This window comes from Epinephelus lanceolatus, chromosome 23 (genome assembly GCF_041903045.1).
Source record: "Epinephelus lanceolatus isolate andai-2023 chromosome 23, ASM4190304v1, whole genome shotgun sequence".
NCBI lineage: Eukaryota > Metazoa > Chordata > Actinopteri > Perciformes > Serranidae > Epinephelus > Epinephelus lanceolatus.
Genome location: NC_135756.1, coordinates 16555487 through 16578035, shown reverse-complemented (window position 1 = coordinate 16578035; position 22549 = coordinate 16555487). Strand labels below are relative to the sequence as shown.

The 22549-nt window shown below is 40.8% G+C and overlaps 1 protein-coding gene across 1 annotated transcript in view; it reads left to right on the top strand.

Moving 5' to 3' along the window:
- The window catches only part of ube2h (ubiquitin-conjugating enzyme E2H (UBC8 homolog, yeast)), a 35266-nt gene extending 15453 nt beyond the window's left edge, over positions 1-19813 (top strand). The window contains exons 2-7 of the mRNA XM_033614716.2: positions 5274-5350; positions 7987-8061; positions 8155-8194; positions 10933-10985; positions 12321-12449; positions 16450-19813. Coding sequence (XP_033470607.1) covers positions 5274-5350; positions 7987-8061; positions 8155-8194; positions 10933-10985; positions 12321-12449; positions 16450-16574 — 499 coding nt within the window. The 3' untranslated portion in view covers positions 16575-19813. The remainder of the gene's footprint in view (positions 1-5273; positions 5351-7986; positions 8062-8154; positions 8195-10932; positions 10986-12320; positions 12450-16449) is intronic.
- The last annotated feature ends 2736 nt before the right edge of the window (positions 19814-22549 follow it).

Sequence of the window (22549 nt, the reverse complement as noted above, 5' to 3'; positions counted from 1 at the left end):
CAGCATTATACCAGCTTTTTCATGCTAGCAGATTATACTGTTAATATTGAAGATATAGGCTGATTCAGGTCATTCTCAGTCGGATTGTTTGACTTCACTTGACTGGACTTTATACAGAGCAGCACTGAAACACAATATTTGAATGTCTCAAATATAGATGTAATATTATTGTGCATATAAATGCACTGTACAACCCAATTTATGTCTTGCTTTCTTGTCAGCTGTTTGAGTGAAACCAATTTGCCTTCCCTTTTAAAATGCAATGTCATGTCACCTCTGTTTTAAAAACGCCAAACAAAACGACAGCGCAGCACAGTTAATTGGTGTATATTGAATGTCCTGCCTATCCAGTTTTGTGGCCATCTTTTCTCCCTGTTCGGCTGGCTGAGTGGCTGTTTGTCAACTACACTCTCAATACTTCTTTCACTCCATCAAACTGATGAGCGTGTACAGGCTATAATCAGGAACTCCCTTCTGTTTTAACAGACCTGCCAAACTCCTTCATGAGGGGAAGGAGTGCTGTTGAAAGTGACGTGTAGTTATTTACTGGCTGGAGGGAATGAGTGTTTAAAGGTTTCAGTCTCCTGGTATTAAACAAAAGGCCTGTGGATTAAACAGTTGGGTCATGATGACATGAAAGATGGCCACACTCTTATCAACGTGAATGTATAGTTTTGCAATTGGATGAGAGGAGAAAGTGACAGTGCTGACGTCAAAGCCTGAGATTGTTCCTTCAGATTAAGATTGTGAGTAATGTGTGCACATGTTGCTGCTATGGTTTTTTTAACCAAGCAAATCAACAAAGACCACACTCCAATTAATATCTGTACCAAGAGGGTATGGAAAAAAGGTGTTTGTGTATTTGTGCTAGTGGAGATTGATGGAAGGTGCTCAGTCCAGCCACAGCCACAGCCACAGTCACAGTCAGAAACTGTGGTTATTTTTTGTGTGTAACTTGTGTTCACATCATTATCATGTGAGTGTAACAGTATGTGAAAAGTCAGTCGGTGCAACATGAGCTACTCCCTTTCCCTACCTCCTCCTTCACTCACATGATCTCACTATGGCTGCACGAATACTTGCAGATCACCAAGACCCCGACCTTTGCATTGCAACTCGCTTCTAACATTGCTGTGAACTCATGCTGCACGGTATCCTGCGAACATGTACTCAGAAGTGTCGACTAAATGTCTGAAAGGTTAACGTAAGGGTCTGATTTTGCACAGGTAGAGCCGTTTGTCTCTGGCCTCTTAGTCGGTATGGCCAATGTCAATTAGCCTGCAGCATAATCAGTGTTGATTCAACCACGTTAATAGCTTATCCCCGACCATGCCTCACTGCCTTGCTTGATCATAACGCACACAGTCCATACCATCCCCCCTCCTTGGTGGTGCTTCCCTCTTTCCTGGGTCATACACACACTTACTCACACACCAGTAGTTTCACTACTACTGTAGTTAGGTGCTTTAGATGTCCTTACATGAAGGGCAGAGTGTAGTGAGCTGCTTAATGTAAACATGATGCATGCAGCCTGATGTGTGTGATTGGAGTCTCCCTATTGCACATGGCTAATTGTTGTTTTGCTAGCACGCTGTAGGTACATACTGTCCTCCTGCTGTTATTAGTTGTTCATTCTGTCTTGGCCTTTGTATCAAAGAGTGTCAGAATGTCTCCTTGACTTCAACATGAGTCTGAGCAGAGAGCTTCCTCTTCTGTCTGACAATGACACATTTCCTTGCAGAAGCCATGGATTCAGTCTGCTCTTCGCAGACTCAACCAGAGCTTAAAATAACCTCCAGTTTGATTTAACCCTTTGGGGGGTCACTGCTACTGCTAATGGGATACACACTCAATCAGGATTGACAAGCCAGCTGCTACGGTGCGGCATGGAAAACAGAGTTTTATCCCATGTTCTGCACCCTCTGTCTCTAATGTGCTCTGTCAGTCTTGTACTCTCATTTTGTGATTTTCATCCCCTTTCTTTTCCTCCTATTTATTTTCTCTTTAAGTCTCTCTCTCTCTCTCTCTGCTTCAATTTGATTTCCTCTGCCTCTTCCCTCTGCTCACATGAAAGGGAAATAATTTCCCTATGATGATTTTGTGTGAGAGTGGAGATCAAAAATAATCAGAGCGAGCGTACATTATATGCTCGTAGCTGTGATGTTGGATTTGCCAAGTAATACACTGACTAAAAACATTCTGTAGGGTTTGTTAATATATGTCTGTAACTGAAGTATTAATTTCTCCTGTGATAGACGATTTGGATAAAAAGGCGAATCACATTAAAACAGAGTTGAACAGCTGGGTCAGGTTCCTTTTTTTTCTTTTCTGTTTTTGGAGTAACAAGATTCTTGCATCCCATTAGAGTGTATGTAATGAGAATCTGGTGTTATTAATCTTACAATGTAGTTGGCATCCAAGCATCTGTACACTCAAATGTTTACAGAATCTACATGATCTGCAGTCTGCTGCATGGAGAGGGTTAGATTCTGCTAAAATCTGAGAGCATCTGCCTTTTGATAGATCAAGAGTCCTGCACAGGTGTGATTTTCGAGACCTGCTCTCGAACAGGAATATGACCAGTTAGTTCCGCAATCTGACCTGACCCACTGACACAAGATCTGCGGCCCGACCCGAAACTGCAAATCCCATAATAACGATGCTCTGTTCAAACAATTTGGTGAGGCAGCGTGTGTAATGTGATCAATTTTAGACATTTCATACATGTGAAACTAAGATATGATATTTCAAATTAAAGGTAATTAAAAAATACAATTCTAAATCAATATCTTTTGCTTTTTCTTATAAAATTGAGCAGCACATCTCAACAGTAAAGGTGCCTGTTGGTAACGCACTTGATTGAAGTGGCTCTCATACTCCAGGGTGGCCTAAAAGACACAGCGGACATACAGAGTCAGCAGAGTAGTGACAAATTCCCACCCGTCAATCACCTTTTTTCACAACCTAATGCAGGACTCTGCCACAGATCACTAACATGCAAATTAAATGGTCAGAAATAAATAGCCCTAATAATGAAAATTAGGTTCTTCAATGAAGACGCGTTCAACGAAATATCAAATGGTTGTGACCTTAGTGTAAGTTGCTTGACAAAAGCACATCTCAGTTAAAGGCGCTGTATGTAAGCATGTGGCCAAAATGGTTACTGCACTCAAATTCAAAATACTGCCACGAGTCATGTCCACCCCCCTTCCCTACAGATTCGAGGTTGCTGGACAGCGGCACGCTGGAGACTGATTTGTCTGCCCACGGGCGGCTGCCGTGGCAGGGCTGCGTCGCCGCGTCCTTGATCTTCGGTTTTCCAGCGGACCGTTCGAGCAAGTCCGGTTTCTCTGCTGCTAATGCTGCTGCCAGGATACAGCTGAGGAGGAGTCGGCTGCTAATGCTATGTACCAGGACACTGCTAATGCTGCTTGCCATGCTGCTGTAGCTCAGTCGTAACTGTAACTGATGCTGAGACTCTACTGACTGCGTGACTGGTAGACAGCGGTGGGTGGCGCAACAGGCCAAAACACAAATTCAAAACATAAACATGATTTGCGGACTGTAAAAATGTTTTTTAAATGCGAATATTCTGGCTGTACTATTGTTGTCTGTGAGGTCAGTATGTTATATGAACATTATTCCTTAGTCTCTGTGACATATTAGAATGATTTTACGAGTATTTGCTTTAGATTTCTTACATATAGCTCCTTTAAGTGACCTGCACATGCCTTGTCAGAGTGCTTCTCTCTGATTGGCTGGAGAATTTGCTTATTTGGATTAATGTAGCCACTCTTGTCAATCTGAGCATTCTCACATGATTTTATGTGAGATTAGGGTTGGGTCGATAGTAGTCAGTCACTGACCACTGAGGCCACCATTGTGATTTTGATCTCAGTCCTTGTGTCTCTGTCCTTGTGTCACTCCTTGGTCCTGATGTGAATTGTGAGATTCACCCCCCACCCCAACAGGTGGACATTGCCCAATTCTGTATGTAAATTATGAAGAAGATAACTACATCTTTATGACACTAAAGTAAGTTAAATCAAAAATTGACTGCTATAAACCAAGCTGTTTTTATATGTTTTTTTGATTCTCGTTCTAATGTTGAAACCAAGCTGCAACCACCAGGGCTGAAAAATGAAGCCAACGTCTAAGTGCAAAAAACTGCAGTTCCTCGAATGGCCACTTGAAACTGGCTCCAAAAGCCTGGTTCAAAAATTGGTGTTGATGTCTATAACTAATTTCCCTCACTCATGACAACTAAGCCTGGGGTGAATTGTTCTATAACTCACCTGTGTACATTTTATAAAGGCTTAAAGTTAGGCATAATTAACGGTGGATAATCAAAGTTATGGATAAAGGTCGTGGCTGCTTTGAGTGACAGGCTGTCTAAGGATAGTGTCCCATCCCTTGTTCCTCCACAGCGCCAGCCGCTCACCCAAATATAGTTACTTCTGGATGGGGACGGTCAAAATGCCAAACTTGAGGCTTCAAATGGGAGTCCGCAAACCAGTGTGTGGCGTCAAGGTGGCTACGTCCATTATTTTTATACAGTTTATAGGAGAAACGGGGCCAACACACATAGTACATTTGGTTTTGTCAGCAGCAGTGTAGGTGGTAACATAAACTTCAAGAATGTTAGGCGCTCTTTGTAAGGAGATGGACTATTTTTCTGTGTGGGGACTTGTGTTTAATGTCCAGGGCTATTAGAGAGTGACAGGAGGAGAAAGGCCAGCATGTCTCTGTAGCATGAGTGAATATGATTGGCTGGCTTATGTGAGCATGCGTGATTTTTTTTGTTTGGGATTCACTGGCCCGCATACTTCACATTCAGTCTGAGGACATTACTTCAATGTGCGGAATAACAAATTGGCGTGAAGCTATCGATTGTCATTGAAAGTAAGGCTCCAGGACTCAGGGTCTTAACAGAATCCAAGTGTAATTTTCCTGCATTGATTTGTTTTCATTATCTGTCTGAAGCTATCATCTCTTCCTTTAGTTTTCATAACTCTGTATGATATCAGAGAATGATGTTGGTTAGGAGAGAGGAAAAAGGTCAGACTCTGCTCGTGTCCTTGTCATCCCTGCAACAAAATATGTGAAGATGTGTTACACTACAAACAACTGCGGCTGAATCACCATTTCGGAGAGGCCAAATCGTTAGTGATCTTGAATATTATTCAAGAATGGTTCATTATTGTAGTCCCTCAGGTTGTGTTTGTTTATCTGTACGCAGTCACATGAAAACGTTGTCCTTAACAGCCTTACAGCATTGAGAGCAAGCATGAAGTCACCATCCTCAGCGGACTCAATGAATTTGTAGTGAAGTTTTTCGGACCACAAGGAAGTAAGTGCTCTTTTTTCCTGTTTCCCTTACCCTGACACATTAAACAAGTTTCCTAATTTGTTGCTAAATCCTCATTCGGGCTAATTAATGTGCTCCAGAAAATGTAGGATTTAGGGTGTGTTTTCATCCAGGGTCCAAGAAATATAAAGCAAATTAAGGAAAGAATATTTGTGTGTCCAAAAACTTAATACCTCTTCACTGATCATTTCTAAGATTGGCTGTAAAACCAGAATCACGTTGCTGTTGAAACTAGTAATTTTTCTCCTTGGTATTTGGGATCAGTAGGACCCGATAAGATAAAAAAAAAAAACGTAACACTGTCAATGATAATTAAGTCCCACTGTCCTCAAATGAGTATGTCCATATTCCATATCAAACTACATACATTATTAATCATAAATAAACACTTCCTCTCAATAGTCAAATTTGATCGTCTTCTCTGTGCTCCGCCAACACAACCAGATGGGACAAAAAAGTGTCCACGAACGAAGACAACAGTTCTAAGTTAAGTAGAATGAAGTATAAGGTCAAGTAAACCCAAGATTAGATGTCCTCATATGAGGACACAGGGTCTCAGGAGGATATAATACATCTCCAAGCATGTCAAAAAAGTCAAAGAGCACAGCCCTGCTCCTTAGATATTACAGATGTAAATCAAATCACAATGTTTGTTTACAATAACATGAAGATAGAAGCCCCCTGCGTCACATACATAACATGAAACCTCACTGAACAAACACTGCCCTAATTGGTTAGTTTTTAGCCACCTAAAAAAGGGCCCACCTAAAAAATCATTATCAGTTAAAGTGTATGCTATGTTTAGAAGATTTTCACGCCCTTTCCAGCAGGGAACTGAAGCCATTATCTCAAAGCCACCAGACTCCTTTGACAAAACCACTTATTTTACTATACAGAACATGAGAGCGCTGGTCTACCAGTATCTCCATCAGTTAGTTTGTAAGGTGAAGCGGTGAAAGTATTCCAAATATAGCGTACACTTGAACTGATACTGATTTTTCTAGGTGGCTAAAATACAACCCCTGCTCACAGAAGTATGTTGCTATGCTTCCAGCAAAGAACACTGTACATAAGCAGCAGAACACAGCAGAAACATGAAATCGTTCAGCTAGCTGTGATTAACTATATATCTTATACATTACGGTTAGGGCTGAAATTGCCAGTTGTCTGCGTGGAACGAATTGTTGTTGTTAGTGATGTCATTGTGATTCGGTCTGTAAAACATAACTGAGGCACAAACTGCTTTTAACACATCATCAACGTAAAGCGCCCTTCGACTGTGTTGGGACGCATTTAACACAAACTGAGCCAGGTGACACACTTGTATCCGATCTTGAAGTCTACGTTCATCAGACATGGAAAACAAATCAGGACATTCTGCAGACCTTTCAAGGAAAGCACTACATCTAAGATTGTGATATTTAGGACAATAGAACAAAAAATGCATTTCATTTTCGACCTCTCAGGTCACACGGGCGACACTTACTATTCTCCTCTGGAATTAATTTGAAGCCCAGTTTCCACCGCCAGAGGCAAGATACCAAATCTCAGCAAGGCAAGGACAGACCTCTGTGCTGTGGTCAGGTTATAGTGACACAGTGCTTGAGTAACCCAAAAATTCCTCACAGCATTTCTGTTTTTAATTTTCATATCGCATTGTTTAATTTGATTAACACCACAAGATAATTTATCACTGTCTATATGTACATTGGAGTCCAGCCTTGCCAAATATTTGTGCAAGCTCCCTTGCCCAAGAATAATTGGGGGGGGGCTGTTATAGGGTATGTTGATTAATTTATTTCTCAGTTGCCACATGCCACCCTAATGCCGCACGTTACACGGCTCCCATCTCATGTCACCACATACTGCAAGTTTGCGGTGTAAAGAGAAGTTCGTCACAGCAGGCCAGGAACGTAAAATGAATTGAAACCAGGCCTGAGGCCACAGAGTGTAAAACAGAGGAGCCAGGCTCGAGGGGAATTTGGATGAGGAGAGTGGCCTCATCAGCAGGAAATACTTCTTTCGTGTGCTGCTCGCAACATCTGTCGCACTAAAACCACCGCCACTTACGCATCAGTAAAGAGAGGAAGTGGGTGTTTGACCCTGTTTATGATGCCTCGTAACCGTGCCAAATAAAACGGCACTGTTGTCTGCCCACATGTGTGTGTGTGCACATGCCCACCACCATTCATCCTCAACAAGTGTGTTTTCAGCCATCTATGTGCTGTTCGGTTTCAGCGCGGCACATAAGGGTCCCGTTACACACAGCTTCTCTGGGAGAGCACCACACACTCACACAATCTCATTCTCGTCATCTTTGATGTCAGTGTATTATATGAAGTGATTTGGAAGTAAAGAATTCCCCTGGGCTGAAATACATTACTGCGTAAGATAAAAGAAAATGGCAAAGGGAAGTGGTATGTGTGTAGCTCATTTCTCAAGTGGCCCGCTCTCTGTTGTGTTTCTGAGAGCGGAGAAAGGAGTGCAGAAAATTGATAGAACCCTACAGTGTCTAAATGCATTGGAGTACATAAAGGATGAAATATGATGTTCAATGGAATGAAAGTCTCTCCACAGTGTTCCCTCATTATTTTTCTGTGTCCCCTCCTCATACACAGCACCGTATGAGGGAGGCGTGTGGAAGGTGCGAGTAGATCTTCCTGACAAATATCCTTTCAAATCACCATCAATAGGTAGGAGTGCTACTATCGAATGAGAGATTGTAAGATCACATTTTCTCTTCGCTTTGTTAGCACTGTCCTCATTTGTACTTTCTGCTCTTTCAGGATTCATGAACAAGATTTTTCATCCCAATATTGACGAAGCGTAAGTTGATTTCAGTCATGTTTCTGGAGTGTCTATTGTTTCTTGTGTTTTAAAGCTGCTCTAATGATATTTGTTGTTGCTGCTCTGTCATATTATAAACTTAAAACATAAGTTGAAATCATTAATATTTTCTTATACTTTCTATATTGCTTTTTCATGTTTTCAGTAAAACATGATCCACTTATGTTGTGAACTACACTTTCAACTTTTATATGAGCTATAAATGAGCAGCAAATTACACAGATATTGAACCTGGCCGAGCTCTTTGTATCTTTCAGCCCAGTAATCCACCACTTAGAGGCCAGGTCCTCTGAAGGACACGGTCTGTGAAGGTTGGTCTCCCCAAATGGGACTCGTCTCACAAAGACATTTTCTCACAAAAATAAGGCTGCATTCAGGCAGTACTTAGCAAAATGTTTTACATTCATCACCAGGAAACTGACAGAGTGTAAATACCACTGGTAAACTGGAGCATTTTCCACATTAACTGTATTTACAGTGAGTGCGTTTACATGGAAAAGAATAACCCGTTTATGATTGGGTTTTTGGAGTTTCCCATTTATGTGTTTGAGTATGTAAACACCATATTACGTTTATGAACCCAAGTATGCCAGCTGGAGTGCTCTGAAAGAAATCAGAATGTATACAGGGACTATGAATAACCAGGTTTCTCTGTGCTCATGTAAACACCATCCTGAATATGATCAGGATAAGCCTCATAAACAGGTTATGTCCATGGAATCTTACTCAGAGATGGGACATTTTTTGCCTTTCTGATACCTGAACTTGTGTATCAGCTGATATCAAGCACCAATCTGATACAATTGTGTTGGGATTTTTCTTTAATAGCTGTATACCTCTGACCATGTATGGATGTGAAATAATTGTTATCATTTTTGTATGGTATGGCTCAGGTTATATCCTTGAAAACATTAACAGTTGATTGAATGCCACAGACCTTTTATCTAATTTGACTGTCAAAAAACATGACATATTATAATATAAAACAAGATTTAAATAATACAGCAACAGTTTTAAACAGTAGTGCAATAGCAATTTGACCAATTCGAAATCAGTTCTTTCTGCTGCTCTAAAACAGTAGTTGCCAGTGGCTGCAGAGCGCAACTTGCTGTGTCGGCTTCTGTTTTAGAGCAGCGAAGAAATATAGACATCCTGGAAAACTGCTGTTTTATCCAGGTGTGAAACCACTTAAAAGTTTATGAATAAATTAGGTGGTATCTAATCGGTGTATAGACTTGCACACTTGCATTTAAGGCACTATTGAAGGTGTTTCTGATAGTTTTGGAACAAATCTATTTTTACAGTACAAGTAGTGACATTTGAATTCAACACACAACGACAACAGTTATGTTATGCATTAGGTAAATAGGGGTGTTATGATAAATATATCTGGATTGACACATCGATGTAATCATAAATATTCCAGTATCATGGATGCAAGGTAAAAACAGCTATATATGTGAGCATCTTTAGGATATGCTTTTATTTTGAAATTCCCATGGCACATCTCTGTCACCATTTCCATCCCAGCACACCTTCTTGCTAAACATTCAAACAGTGCTAGTGGCCCAGTGCCAGTCAGACAATGGTAAGCAGCCAAAAAAGAAGACAATAAGTATATTTACTTATATTGTCTAATGTCGATCGCAGGCCTCTGAATTGAATTGAAATCGTATCATGGAAGAATTTGTGATATCAACACACTGTGTGTCGTTGTCCAAACAATCAATATAATATTGTATCATGATTAAACTTGAGGTTTACACCCCTGTAGATAAATGGTAAATGTGAATTTAAGTCCAAGAGTAAAAAGTGGAGTTTATGTCCAGCTGCCATCATTTCTAGCTTTGTCTTCGGTCTCTTTAAAGGAGCAATGTGTAATATTTAGCAGGACATATTGGCAGAAATGGAAAAGAATATTCAAAACTATGTCTTCATTAGATAATCCCCTCATAGTAAGATTTATTGTGTTTTCATTACCTTAGAATGAGCTGTTTATGTCAATGTGCGAAGCGGGTCTTCTCCCATGGAATCTGCCATGTTGTTCTACAGTAGCACAGAAGGGACAAATCAAACACTGGCTCTAGACAGCTCCATTTGCCATTTTCTCCTACACACTTGGCACATGGGAGACGTTTCTATTTGCATCCAACTGAATATTCCTCCCTGTATAAGCATGTAGAAGAGCCCATGGTGGCCTTCATGTAACGTAGAAACACAAAAGGCCCTCTCAAAATTCAGTGTTTGGTTTGTCTCTTCTGGGCTACTGTAGAAACATGGCAGACTCTGTGGAAGAGGACTTGCTCCTTATGCAGATATGAAGTTCTTATTCTATGCTAGCAAAAACATGATTCTTAGTTTGAGGTGATTGTACGCTAATGAAAATTAATATTAAATCCATTACTGCCAATAGATCTCCCTGAATCCTACACACTGCTCCTTTAAAGTAACATGACCAGTGACTGATAACCATGTAATTGCACCTACCTGGCATGTTTGACCTGGTCACATGATATTCTACAACATGTCAAGAGTCTCCTGAACTCTCCTTTAAACCATTGACTGCCACACAAGTGATAAGGGATTGACATACGCGGTGGAGAAAAGTGGGCTTGAAGGGATCCAGCCGCTGAGCTGTGACACACATTGCACACAGATCCGCTCTTCCCTCCCTTTGGCCTTTCCCCTCTAACTCTGCTTTCTTCTCGGTTTCCCAGGTCAGGGACAGTGTGCTTAGATGTCATCAACCAGACATGGACAGCCCTTTATGGTGAGTGGCCCAACAACTGCGTACATGTCCATATTAAGTTTCCCCACCGGGGGTCTGTGTGATTATGTGCGAAGAACTTGACACAGTGCCATCGACACCAAAAAGGTGACTGCAGCGCGAGGCCCCCCTTGCTAGCAAGCGTGGCCACATTAGGCAGTGGAGCACAATTGGCCCTAATCTACTTAGCGAGGGGAGAAGTGAACACTAACGAGGTAATACCCTCACCCAGCAAGGTCAGAAAACATTCCCCTTCGACAGGAATGATTTACTGTCTGTCAGCTGTGAGAGACAGGGACACCCTCACATGATTGTACTTGATGTTTGTCGCCCAGTTGCTCTTTTCACAGTCCTGTGTGTCCCTGTGCCCTTCTCCCTATTTCCCTATTAATTTCTCATTACAGCCCCTCCACAGGGCTAAGATAGCTGATGAGCAATATAAATGGCTGTATAGTAATATCCCTAGCAGATGTTTCAGCATCCCTCCCTATTTATTTTCACTGGTGTTCTGGGTATGACTCCGAGGCGAATGTTGAAACCTTGAATGGTATTTAAGCAACTTGATTCAACTCTGGTTCCAGTGTTTTGTTATGAAGAAGGACATGCATGCTAGTTAATGCCAAGTGAGGTAGCCTGGCCTGTTTTTCCTCTAAATCAAATTACATGCATCACTATTATTATTTTACCTTTGTTTGTTCTCACGTAAAATGCAGCAGATTCTGTTGAGTGTTTGAAAAAAGAACATCAGATTGGACAAACATGGAAAGAATGGACCAATCAACTAAGCCTTGTCTGCTAAGATTCTCTACAAAGTAAGAAGAAACAAAACCAACTGATTAAATCCCCTAAACACGATAACACTGCACAATAGTCTGTAAGAAAATGTTTGTTTTCCCAACTTGAACGGACCCAGCAGTGACACCCAGGAGACGAGAGCAGAACTGCAGGTTTTTCCACTAGGCCTCAGCTCTGAGAGAAAGCTGAGGCCTGCTAGCAGAGAGCTAGTGAAAGGGATTAGTGTAGTTGTAGCTTCTGTGAGGCTATCAGGGGAAGGATTTCACATTTGTGTTTCTGTCTGCAAGCATATACACCTTCCATCTTTGATCCTTTTGTGTGGTCATCACTGACTGATGTGTGTGTAAAATGATTGGAGCTTCCCTGGAAGCAGTTTTATATAATTGGCACAATATTGGGTGAGCGTTTCTCCATCAGGTTCCATCAGATTAATGGTGAAATTGACAGTAACTGCTTTTAAATGACTGCCAGATTATGTAAGTGTCTGATCACTCATTTCTTGCAGCTGACAGAGGAGTAATGTGTTGCCTTTTGTTTCCCCAGACCTGACCAATATCTTTGAGTCGTTCCTGCCTCAGCTGCTGGCTTACCCAAACCCCATCGACCCCCTGAATGGAGACGCAGCTGCCATGTACCTTCACCGGCCAGAGGAGTACAAGCAGAAAATCAAAGGTTCAGATTAATCAAAATCTGTTGGGTGTAGATCCCTTTAGATTCTTAGGGGCGTTTTCACACCTATAGATGTTTGCTGTGGTCATGTTTAGTGACCAGATTGTTCCAGTGTTTCACTTTGACTCAAGATTGGTTTGTGTTCACACCACAGCATTCACAAGCAGACCAAAATTGTGCATGAACTAGGAAACTGTTCTCTGACTGGTCAGAATTTCCATGTGGGTAAACTCCTAGAAGTAAAACCAAGAGTAAAATAAGAGCAGACTCCTGTTCTGTTCCAGAAATAGATTAAATGCATCACTTTCCAATTTTACAATAGAGGGACAACTGTGTGGGCTGATCATGGCCCTGATCATCGTTTGCTTTTATCACTTAAGGCAAGCGATACAACCTTTCGCTAAGCCCTGCTTCTTGATGATCTGTTAAGCTGTCAGAGTAAGCATGGAGCCCACACTGTCACTAACTGCACTCCCTGAGAAAACATTATCATATTTTTGGAAAAAATAAACAGTGATTCCAGAGAGAAGCAGACAGAGGGGTCTACAGTCCATGTTTGAAGGATATATCCAGGATGTCAAACTGACTCAGCAGCAACAACAGGTTAAAAAGACAAAGATAGTTAGAAGCTAAAGCCGAACTATAGGCTACAGATCACAGTGTAAAAGTGAACCACCACATCACTGCTGATCGCCACAGAAGACAATGAATATAAAGGGAAACTTTGCTGATATTGAACCAGCTGTGTGGCATCACAGTGTGTGCAGACGTTCATCTGTTTGATTTTGGTTTTGGAACAGGGAAGAAACGTATATCTTTTTCCAACCTCTCCAGGTAAAGTGTATCATTAATACACGACGTGCCCCAGGCACAACATTTAGCTCCACATCCACAAAACCAGCCTGAAAATGAAGGAAATCTGAAACGATTGCATTAGAGTCAATGGAGCACAGCTGTGTTGTTGTCGGGACCTGGTCTGAGCCAGCCCGACACTACGTTATCATTGGCCAGTCTGCGTCCGGGGGCGTGACTTAGCGAAGGGTCAGTTTGAAAATTAGGTGCTGGGGCCTGTACCACGAAGCAGGATTAATGTCTTAGCAAGGTAACTTCAGGGTTAACCCTGGGTTTTCGGTCTCACGAAGCCGGTTCAGTTCTTATCGGGGTAGATCACCATGGTAACTTACTCTGAACGGCTATCCTGCTCTGGAGCAGGGTAAGTTCAGGGTTGAATCTGATCCTATAAAAAGCACCACCCACTGGCCAATCAGCTGTTCGGAAAAAAATGACTCCGCTGACAGAAATGCAGCCCAGTCATGACGGGAAGTTTAATTCATTTGATTGATTTTGATTTGAAAGTTTATTTTGAACATTTAAAAAGAAAAGAAAGCAACAACAGACAATGAAAAGATTGTTCAAAAAGGAGTGGAAAGAAGTCGAAATTTCATCCCACCCCTTCATAAGAAAGAAACTGATAATTTGCGGACACTTAATAGCACCATTAATTAGTGCCAATGTTTTTTTTATTCGGAGGAAATGATCCCTGTTAAAGATAATGGGCCTAATTGACAGCTTTGCTGCTGGAAATGTGGAAAGTAGCCTATCATGTCTACACTTCATGGTGTTTGAGGGATTTTCCTTTTTGTTTTTTAAAGAGGGAGACTAGGTATATTTTTGCGCAGCTGTTAATTTCTAACACAGCTCAGTATCAGGATGATTTTATTCAGATGATCAATTTGGTGTTGATATGATTTAATTGTGACGTCAGCTTTAAGCTTTATTGTAGCATATATAACGTTATGACAAAGAAGACCAATTTATCAGACGCAGTGATGTTAGACGATAATTGTAATACACGCAATTCATCTGCGCAGCATTGATTTCATGGGGTTCAAGGGTGTGATCAGTGTCAGATGTACAGGTACAGGTACTGTAGCTACTTGAACCAGTGATGAGTAATTTAACCTACACATCATTTTATTTGCTACCTTGTTTTGTCTTGATTTTTCCCTCTCTCCTCCTCTATTTCTTCTTTCCTAACCTGTTTTTGTTTCTTCTCTATTATGTGATTTCATTGATGTTTTGACATGGGAATTTCTTTGATAAGCTTTTAGCGGCTTCTAACCTCTCCGGCACTTTTCTTTTTTTAATCTTGTAAATTTTATACTGTCTGTTTTTAACATTATGTGCAAATAAACTAATCTAAACTAAAACTAAACATTATTCATCCCGTTATGCGTTGCCACGCATGTTTCCTCCTCATGCAGCTGCCACGGTGTTGGCCTTTTCTGTAATGTTGCTTTCCTCCTCCTCATATTTTAGTAGAATTAATCTCTGATCGTCACGAGAAATACTTTTTTCCCCTCACATACGGCACTCTGTGAGGACGCTCAGTGACGCTGCGCTTCTCTCATGATTGTGATTGGTCCGCTGCGTGCGCGTTCACGACTCTTGATAAAGCAACACTGGGTCGAGTTACCGAGTTGATATCCAGCATTGTGATACCAATTATCCTGATTGCCATTGTTAGGGTTAGTCAACCCAGGATAGGTCTGGGTAACTCAGGAAAGGTTGATCTCGCTTCGTGATACAGGCCCCAGGTGCAGCTGGAAAATAATCTGTTGATGCGCTGGAGTCACCGAAGGCTCATAACAAGACACTTCAGCATTAAACTGCTGGAAAGAACCACAGAACACAGAGGAAAAGGGCTGTGGCTTTTGCTTAAATGACCAGAATGCATTTTGCTGCACCAGACCAATAAATGCGACTGCTTGTGAAAGACATATGTAAGCTTGGCCGTTTTTTCCACAGGAAACAGTATTGCAGTCTACTGGTAACAATATCGAATTACATTACAGTAAGGGAAAAATGTTAAATAGGCAACACAATAACAGAATCTTGGTTCATATTTGTTCAGCACTGCTTAGTTTTACCATTTGATTTTAAGTTTCTCAGCCCCCATTTTTACAATACAGGAAACAGTATAGTGCCCACTTCCTGTTTACAAATTCTCATATTACAGTCAAACAGTGCACTAAATATGTTTCTAAAGACATTTTAGGCGAGAAAATGTATTGGAGTAACAAGATATTGGATTATATACGATCAGCACTGCCTGCTTCTATCGTTTGATCTGAGATTGACACAGAAAGACAGGGGCAGTTCTCTCTTTCGATCTGCTTCTATACTCTTTGTGTCTGTGGTGGGGCGCGTATGAAAATGTGGAAGCACAATCTGTAGTTCGAGCCCCGGCCTTGAGCTAGAGAAAAGCAGATTTGAGCTGAGAGATGAGCAGGGAGATCTGGGTGCTGTTTACCACAGTACATTTACACACACTACTCACAGTGTTGTGATACAAAGCTGGTTCACACAGTTGGCAAAGTGTCCCGTTAATCTTCCTAAACTGAAACCTGTTCATCAGCTGACAAGATTTCCGATGATCCATTAGGTGTGCCCATAGTCTTCAATATAATCTACACCTGTTTAGCACTGATGTGAATAGAGAGGGCAAGTGAAGGCTCTTTTGTAACTGAAGTAGACACGGTGCAGCTGGCTAAGGAGGGTGGTTTAATCCAGGTGAAATAATAGTTCGGACCTGTGTGTAATTGACAGAGTGAAAAATTGAATTTCCCCTTGGGGATTAATAAAGTATATTTAAAAAAAAATACTTCCATTAGCTTGGTCAGATTATGTTTTCGCCTCAAATGAACTGCACAACAGTTCATTTGTTGTCACCAAGATCTCAGTCCGATTGTTTTGGTCCGCACCTGTTTGTGTCCTGTAAGATTATAAGTGTGGTTGCTGTGTTCACACCTGCCCAAGACCTGCACCAAGGGGGTCACGCTCCAGTGTTTGATACAACTAAGCTAAACAAAGCAGGTGTAAAAACGCCCCTGAGATTATTGGAAACCTGGAAAAAGCTCTGATCACTGTTCTCCCTGAGCTTAGGTTGTCACTTTTTCCTGTCTGACCATCTCTCTCTTTCCCTCTGTCTTTTCCTCCACAGAGTACATCCAGAAATATGCAACAGAGGAGGCTCTGAAGGAGCAGGAAGAGGGGGCAGGCGACTCTTCATCTGAAAGCTCCATGTCTGATTTCTCAGAAGACGAGGCCCAGGACATGGAGTTGTAGTGATAGGAGGGCTCCCCCATCCCGCCTCCTCCTTTAACCCCCACAGAGACTATATTTGATTTCCTAACCATGAGAAAGCAGACTTATAATATTCATATTTAAACAAGTTGATTTTTTTATTATTATTATTACTACTAAACAAGGATTTTTATGGATATCTAGCCTTTGGTGTGTTTGACAGACACCCCTCCCATTCTGTAGCTGTTCCTCCCTGCACAGATGTCACGATTGCTTTCACACTTCTCTCCCTGTCATCTCTGCATTTTTAAGGTGTGTCACGTAGGCATAGGCAGGAAATCTCCCTGTGAGCATCTCATTTCTCGACTCAGATTTCATTTTTTGAAATATAACTTTGCAGTTTGACCGGAATCCTTATTCCCTTTCTTTTTCCACACTGCTAAATGATTCTGACCAACATTTTGTTCGTTGCTCCACGACAGCTGCTTTGGTCTTGCTTGCCTGGGTGCGCAGCCGTTCAGTATTATTAGTGTTTTTGAGGTGCACAATCACACACAAGGTGACATAGCACACCTTGTATGAAAATACTGAAAAGATGCTCATAAATCAGCCCTGGATGCTGCCTAAGCATTTCTCTTTCAACTATTTATTGAGACAATTTAGTAAAAATATATGCCTTTCTTTCTGGTTCAGTTTGGATCCTACCTTGGCATGTTACGTAAAGTTTTTGTTACTCTTCACTGCAGCTACCCGTTTACATGTGCCGCTATGAAGTGCAAAATAAATACGAGGTCAGGTCTTGGAAAATTAATGAATGAAATACATGTCTCGTTACAGGGTGAGTGACAGTGAGGTGAGAAAGACATGTTGGGCGCTTTCAGTGTTGATTTGTGGACCTAGCTGTATAACTGTGTGGAGGACTGGTGCACGAAGGCAACAAAGATGAAAGTGGCGTTTGTGGAAATTCTGGTCAGACTCACTTGGCGTGATGGGAATTGGAAGTAGAACGGAGCTACCCTTTAACCATCTAACCATCATTTCTCGTGCAGCTCGCACTAGTTTTCCGTCAGGAGGCACATCAAACACATGAGCACCAAACATTCTCATTGTGCTGGATGCCACTGGCGCTCACTCATCGGCTTTACAAACAAATTTCTATGAGTATTATCAGTCGAGAAGACTTTTCAGGTAGAGAACGAATGTAATTGTCACCTATTCTGGTGAGTTTAGAGAACCAGCACCATTAGTTTCAATTTTAGTGAAAAGCAACAAACATGGTCACATGGTTATCGAGTGGATCCCAGTATATATGAAGCGTTTTTATGGCAGATTCCGGTTTGTGTAGTATCGGTCATCCTCACATTCCACTATTACTTGGACTGTGCTCCAGTGCATGCCCTTCATATTGGTCTGACCTGTGGTGTGTACCCCGACTGCATCAACTGGACTCCCGACACTTTACGATCTCTATTTGGATCAGTAGTTTGAAGATGACAAAATAAGAGCCCAAGTAGTAGCAATTTTCGTTGAGGGGAATTAATTTCATCTGTACAGTTTTGACTTGTTATGGAAAAAGAAAAGCTCTGGTGTTACTCATTGTTGATTCAATTTGGTGGGTTAAGATGTAAATCCATGACGTGTGGAAAGAGAATCCAATCGCAACTTTGACCTTTAGCTGTTTTTTTCCTTCTTTTATTTCCTGTACTGTTTTTTTGCCCGATGGGGGGGTCAACACATTTTTTTTTTCTTTTTTTTCTTTTTTGTGTACAGCATCTACCTTGTACAGTGATAAAAACACCTCTCTGTAGCCTCATGAAAACTCAGCGTTGAACCCTGAAATGCTGAGCGAGTGTTGCTTGTCGAGGCTAACGCGGCAGTCAAACTACCTAGAAAACCTTGAAATGTATTCACTTCATAGATTGCAGTAGGAGTCACTGGTTGCTTTGTGGCAGATTTTTGGATTCCTGAGCGGGAGATTCAAAGCTGAATTATAACTCGGGAGGTCACCTTCTTATCCCTCTTCTGATCTCAACTCCCTCTTCTGTGCCTCATCACGAAAGGAAAGGATGACCGTATGAAGAAGTCCCCCAAAAATATGTGTCCAAAAAAGCCATGAAGGTCAAAAATTAGAAAAGCACATTGTTTTCTACACAGACTGTTTTGACTCTCCTCTTTCTGCAATGTGCAATTTGTGATTTGGCATCTAAATGTTCACTCTGTTGCAGATCTGGGGCCCAGGGCTGAGTGGCATCGGGTTTATTTGAGCTAATGTAGGATTGTTAGACTTTTCTGGCTCAGGTTTGAAATAAAGTTTGGTCGTATCTTGCATAGTGATGAGCATTTTTCACCCGGGTCGTTTTGAAAGGATGGGAATCATGCCGATATTTGTTGAACTGTGTTTTTGACAGGATAGTTAGTTTTGCTGGGTGTTGACTTCAACTAAAACAACATAATGCTATATGGCTGTATTACAGATAGAGTTAGATAGTTTGGTATACTTACCTGGTAAAGCATTAATTGCTCATCTGATTTTTAGTTAGTGTCTGTTGTGTGGTTAAATGTAAGATACTCCATAGACATGCCTGCTTGTCCTCTTCTCACAGATTCAGAGTTGTACAGATGAGAGATTTCAAACTAGGGAGATGTTTGACCTGTAGTGAGCCTGATAGATCTAACTGTACAGAAATCAAAACGTGTGGTTCAGCCCTTTTCGAGTGATCGGATTTTCTCCAAAAAACATGATTTAAAACACAATTCTGTGCTCGTAATTTTCACCACATTAGAATGCCGATTTAGAACAGAAGCTTAATTTGTTTTTAATTTCCAATATTTATCCGGGGATAATATCGGGCTGATGAATTCTCTCATTCAGCCTGAGGAGGTTTTTGTACGAGGGAGAATTAGTGCCATGTTGAAGAAAAAAAAATCTTTGATTTCAAGAATAAAGTCGTGATTTTGAGGGGGGAAAACTCATAATATTACAAGAATAAAGTCGGAATTTAACAAGAATCAAGTCATACTATTTCAAGAAAAAAAATTGGAATGTTATAAGAATAAAGTCGGAATATTACAAGAATAAAGATGGAATTTTCGAGAATAAAGTCACATTATCTCAAGAAAAAAATTCGTAATATTACAAGAATAAAGTTGGAATTTAACAAGAATAAAGTCATGTTATTTCAAGAAAAAAAAATCGTAATATTACAAGAATAAAGCCGTAATTTAACGAGAATAAAGTCAAATAATTGTGTGATTAAACTTGTAAATTGAAAAGAGAAAAATTCGCAAAAAATGCCAGAAAGTCACGTGAAATTATAGAAAGAGCGGCAAAGTCCCAACAGGGAAGAAGATGTGTTTTATCTTGAAATACTATGATTATATTTTCATTAAATTACGACTTCCATCCATCCATGCATTTTCTAACCGCTTCATCCTCTTGAGGGTTGTGGGGGGCTGGAGCCTATCCCAGCTTAAATTACGACTTTATTCTTGTAATATTATTATTTTCTCCTCACAATTATGCCTTTATCCTTGAAATTTAGGATTTTTTCCCCTTCAATGTGGCCCTCATCCATCCTTTAATGTTTGAATGTTAGCTCGGGGTTGGCTTCCAGCAGGACGCCGCCATTTTAACTGTTGCAGAGCTAACTGTTGTGATATCCAACATGTCTGAGGCAGTATAAAGCTATGTGAATGTTTTAAACGTGTTCAGTTTGTGGTGACGATCCGCATCCACGCAAACAGAACAAACCTGTCTGCAGATCCCCACTCTCACTATTGGCTTGTGTTTTCTCCTTCAGCTGCCTATAGATGTTTATTTATTCATTAAAGAGACCTCCTATTTTTTTTTTTTTTTTAATCTTTGCCATCAAGCGCCACTGTTGTAAGTTATGGTTCAGCTAAATTATCACACTGATGAGACAAGATAGATCGAGGTTGTTGTTTTTTTTGTTTCAAGTAACTCAGATTGGAATTCTTGTTTTACATTTGTGCAGTATTGTACTTGAGTGCTGAAAATACAGTATATCCAAGCTGAGAATTGTAATAAAATAGCACATTATGATGCAATGGTGCAACAGGGAACTAATGATTTTTTATTTTTATCTTTTTTTTGGTTTAGGGTAAAAATCATAGGTTTGGTTTTCAGCATTATTTGCATCTGCTGGGCAATAAATTAATGACATACTCAGCTGTGGCCTGGTGTTGCTCTGGTAAACATGACAACCATCTGATCTCTTCAGTGGCCTCCATTGTTCTCTCTCTGTTTTGTTTTTTTTTTTTACTTGCCACAGATTACATATTCAAGGTCAAGAGAGATAATTACTGCCTTTGTGTTTCAGGTTGTCTTTAACTTGAGTCAAGAACTACAGAAAATGTCCTCAAACCAGTGAATGATTTTGCTTCCATTGCAACTTGAATTCTAAATTATTTTTTCTGAAGAAAACTATGGGAAAACATGTTTATTGTGCTTTTATTTAATTTCCTTTTGGCTTTCTCCCCTCCTCCTCCTCCTGTCATGCTCGAAGACCACTGGTGTACAGATAACACTGTCTTAACTACACAGTTTAAACGGCGACTCCAGACAACCACATTATGACGAGGCCTCAAATTTCAAACTGCAATCCTGCAGTGAAGGTCCAGCCCAGAGCCATAGCCCCCCCACAACCGTACTGTCACACTCCCCCACACCCTGCCGGACACAACAAGGATGAAGGGCCTCCACTAAGCGAATGGACTGGTCTATCATTAATCCATAGACAGGACGTCCAGGGCCCGTCCTCCGTCTTATCAGCACAGCCTCAGAGAGCCAGCACCCTGATCCTGTAATATCACCTCCCCCCCACGTGTGTTGACTGTGTCTCCTTGTGCACTTGCATGCTTCTGGTGTGGGGTCGAGGCTCGCTTGGTGCACACCTCCCATTCTGTCTTGTGCTCGTGTGGATTTGTGCCCTGGCGCCGGCCGACTGCTGCCGTCAGGGGATCTAGCAGACACACACAGCATGGAAAATGGCAGTTTTAAAAAAAGAAAAAATAGAAACTATGTATTTGTTACCTAGTGTGTGATACTTGAGGGTTAAAAAGTCAAAAGGTTTTTTTTTTTTTGGTTTCGAAATGTCCATCCTTGGTCTTATTTTTATCACCCTTTTTGACCTCTTGTTTTTTTTGTTTTTTTTTGCATTGTGAAGTGGGCATGCTTGTCAGAAAGACAAATGCTCTCTATTAATAGGCTTATAACCTCATAAATAGTTGTGTATAAAATAAACTGTTATAACTTCTTTTTTAATAAAACATTCAATGTGTATAAAAGGTCCTTGTGTGGGGCTGATGATTCTCATGTTACTCCTAAGATGCACAGTGTGACCTGTTACATGCTCAGGAGTTCATTGCAGACAACAATAGATGTTGAATATTTGTATATGATTTCCAAATGCATCAAATGTATTTTTTTATGCAGAAAATTACTTTACAAGAGATCTAACTTACCATTTCGATGTTCTGAACTTTAAAGGGCCACCCCACCAAAATTAATAATTGTAGTCTGTTATTTCCATGGCCTTGGGATGTTCAATTAGTGAACATCAGCTTCTCTCCCTGAAAGCCAGAAACCGGAGAAGTAAGTCTCAAACTTGTGATGTCATCACGTACAAAGTCCAGAGCGGCTCTATAGACAATGAATGGGAGACATTCCTCTGGGGGCTCTTAACGTCATCAAGAACATGTTTGGAATCACGTGACTATTCTAACGTTATTGTTACATGGTGAGTTGATGAAAGTGCACTAGAGTCTAATGGACTAGTAATGTTTTGTGTGTAGTTGAATCTACGACCCAAACAACTGCCATCTTGTTTTTGCCTTGGTGAGTAAATGTGCTTCAGTAGAACGGTCTTTTATATTTTTTAACTATTGGTGTGTCTCAAATCAGATACCTCCATTAGTATACTTCTATGTAGTACAGTACAGGCCAAAAGTTTGGACACACCTTCTCATTCAATGCGTTTTCTTTATTTTCATGACTA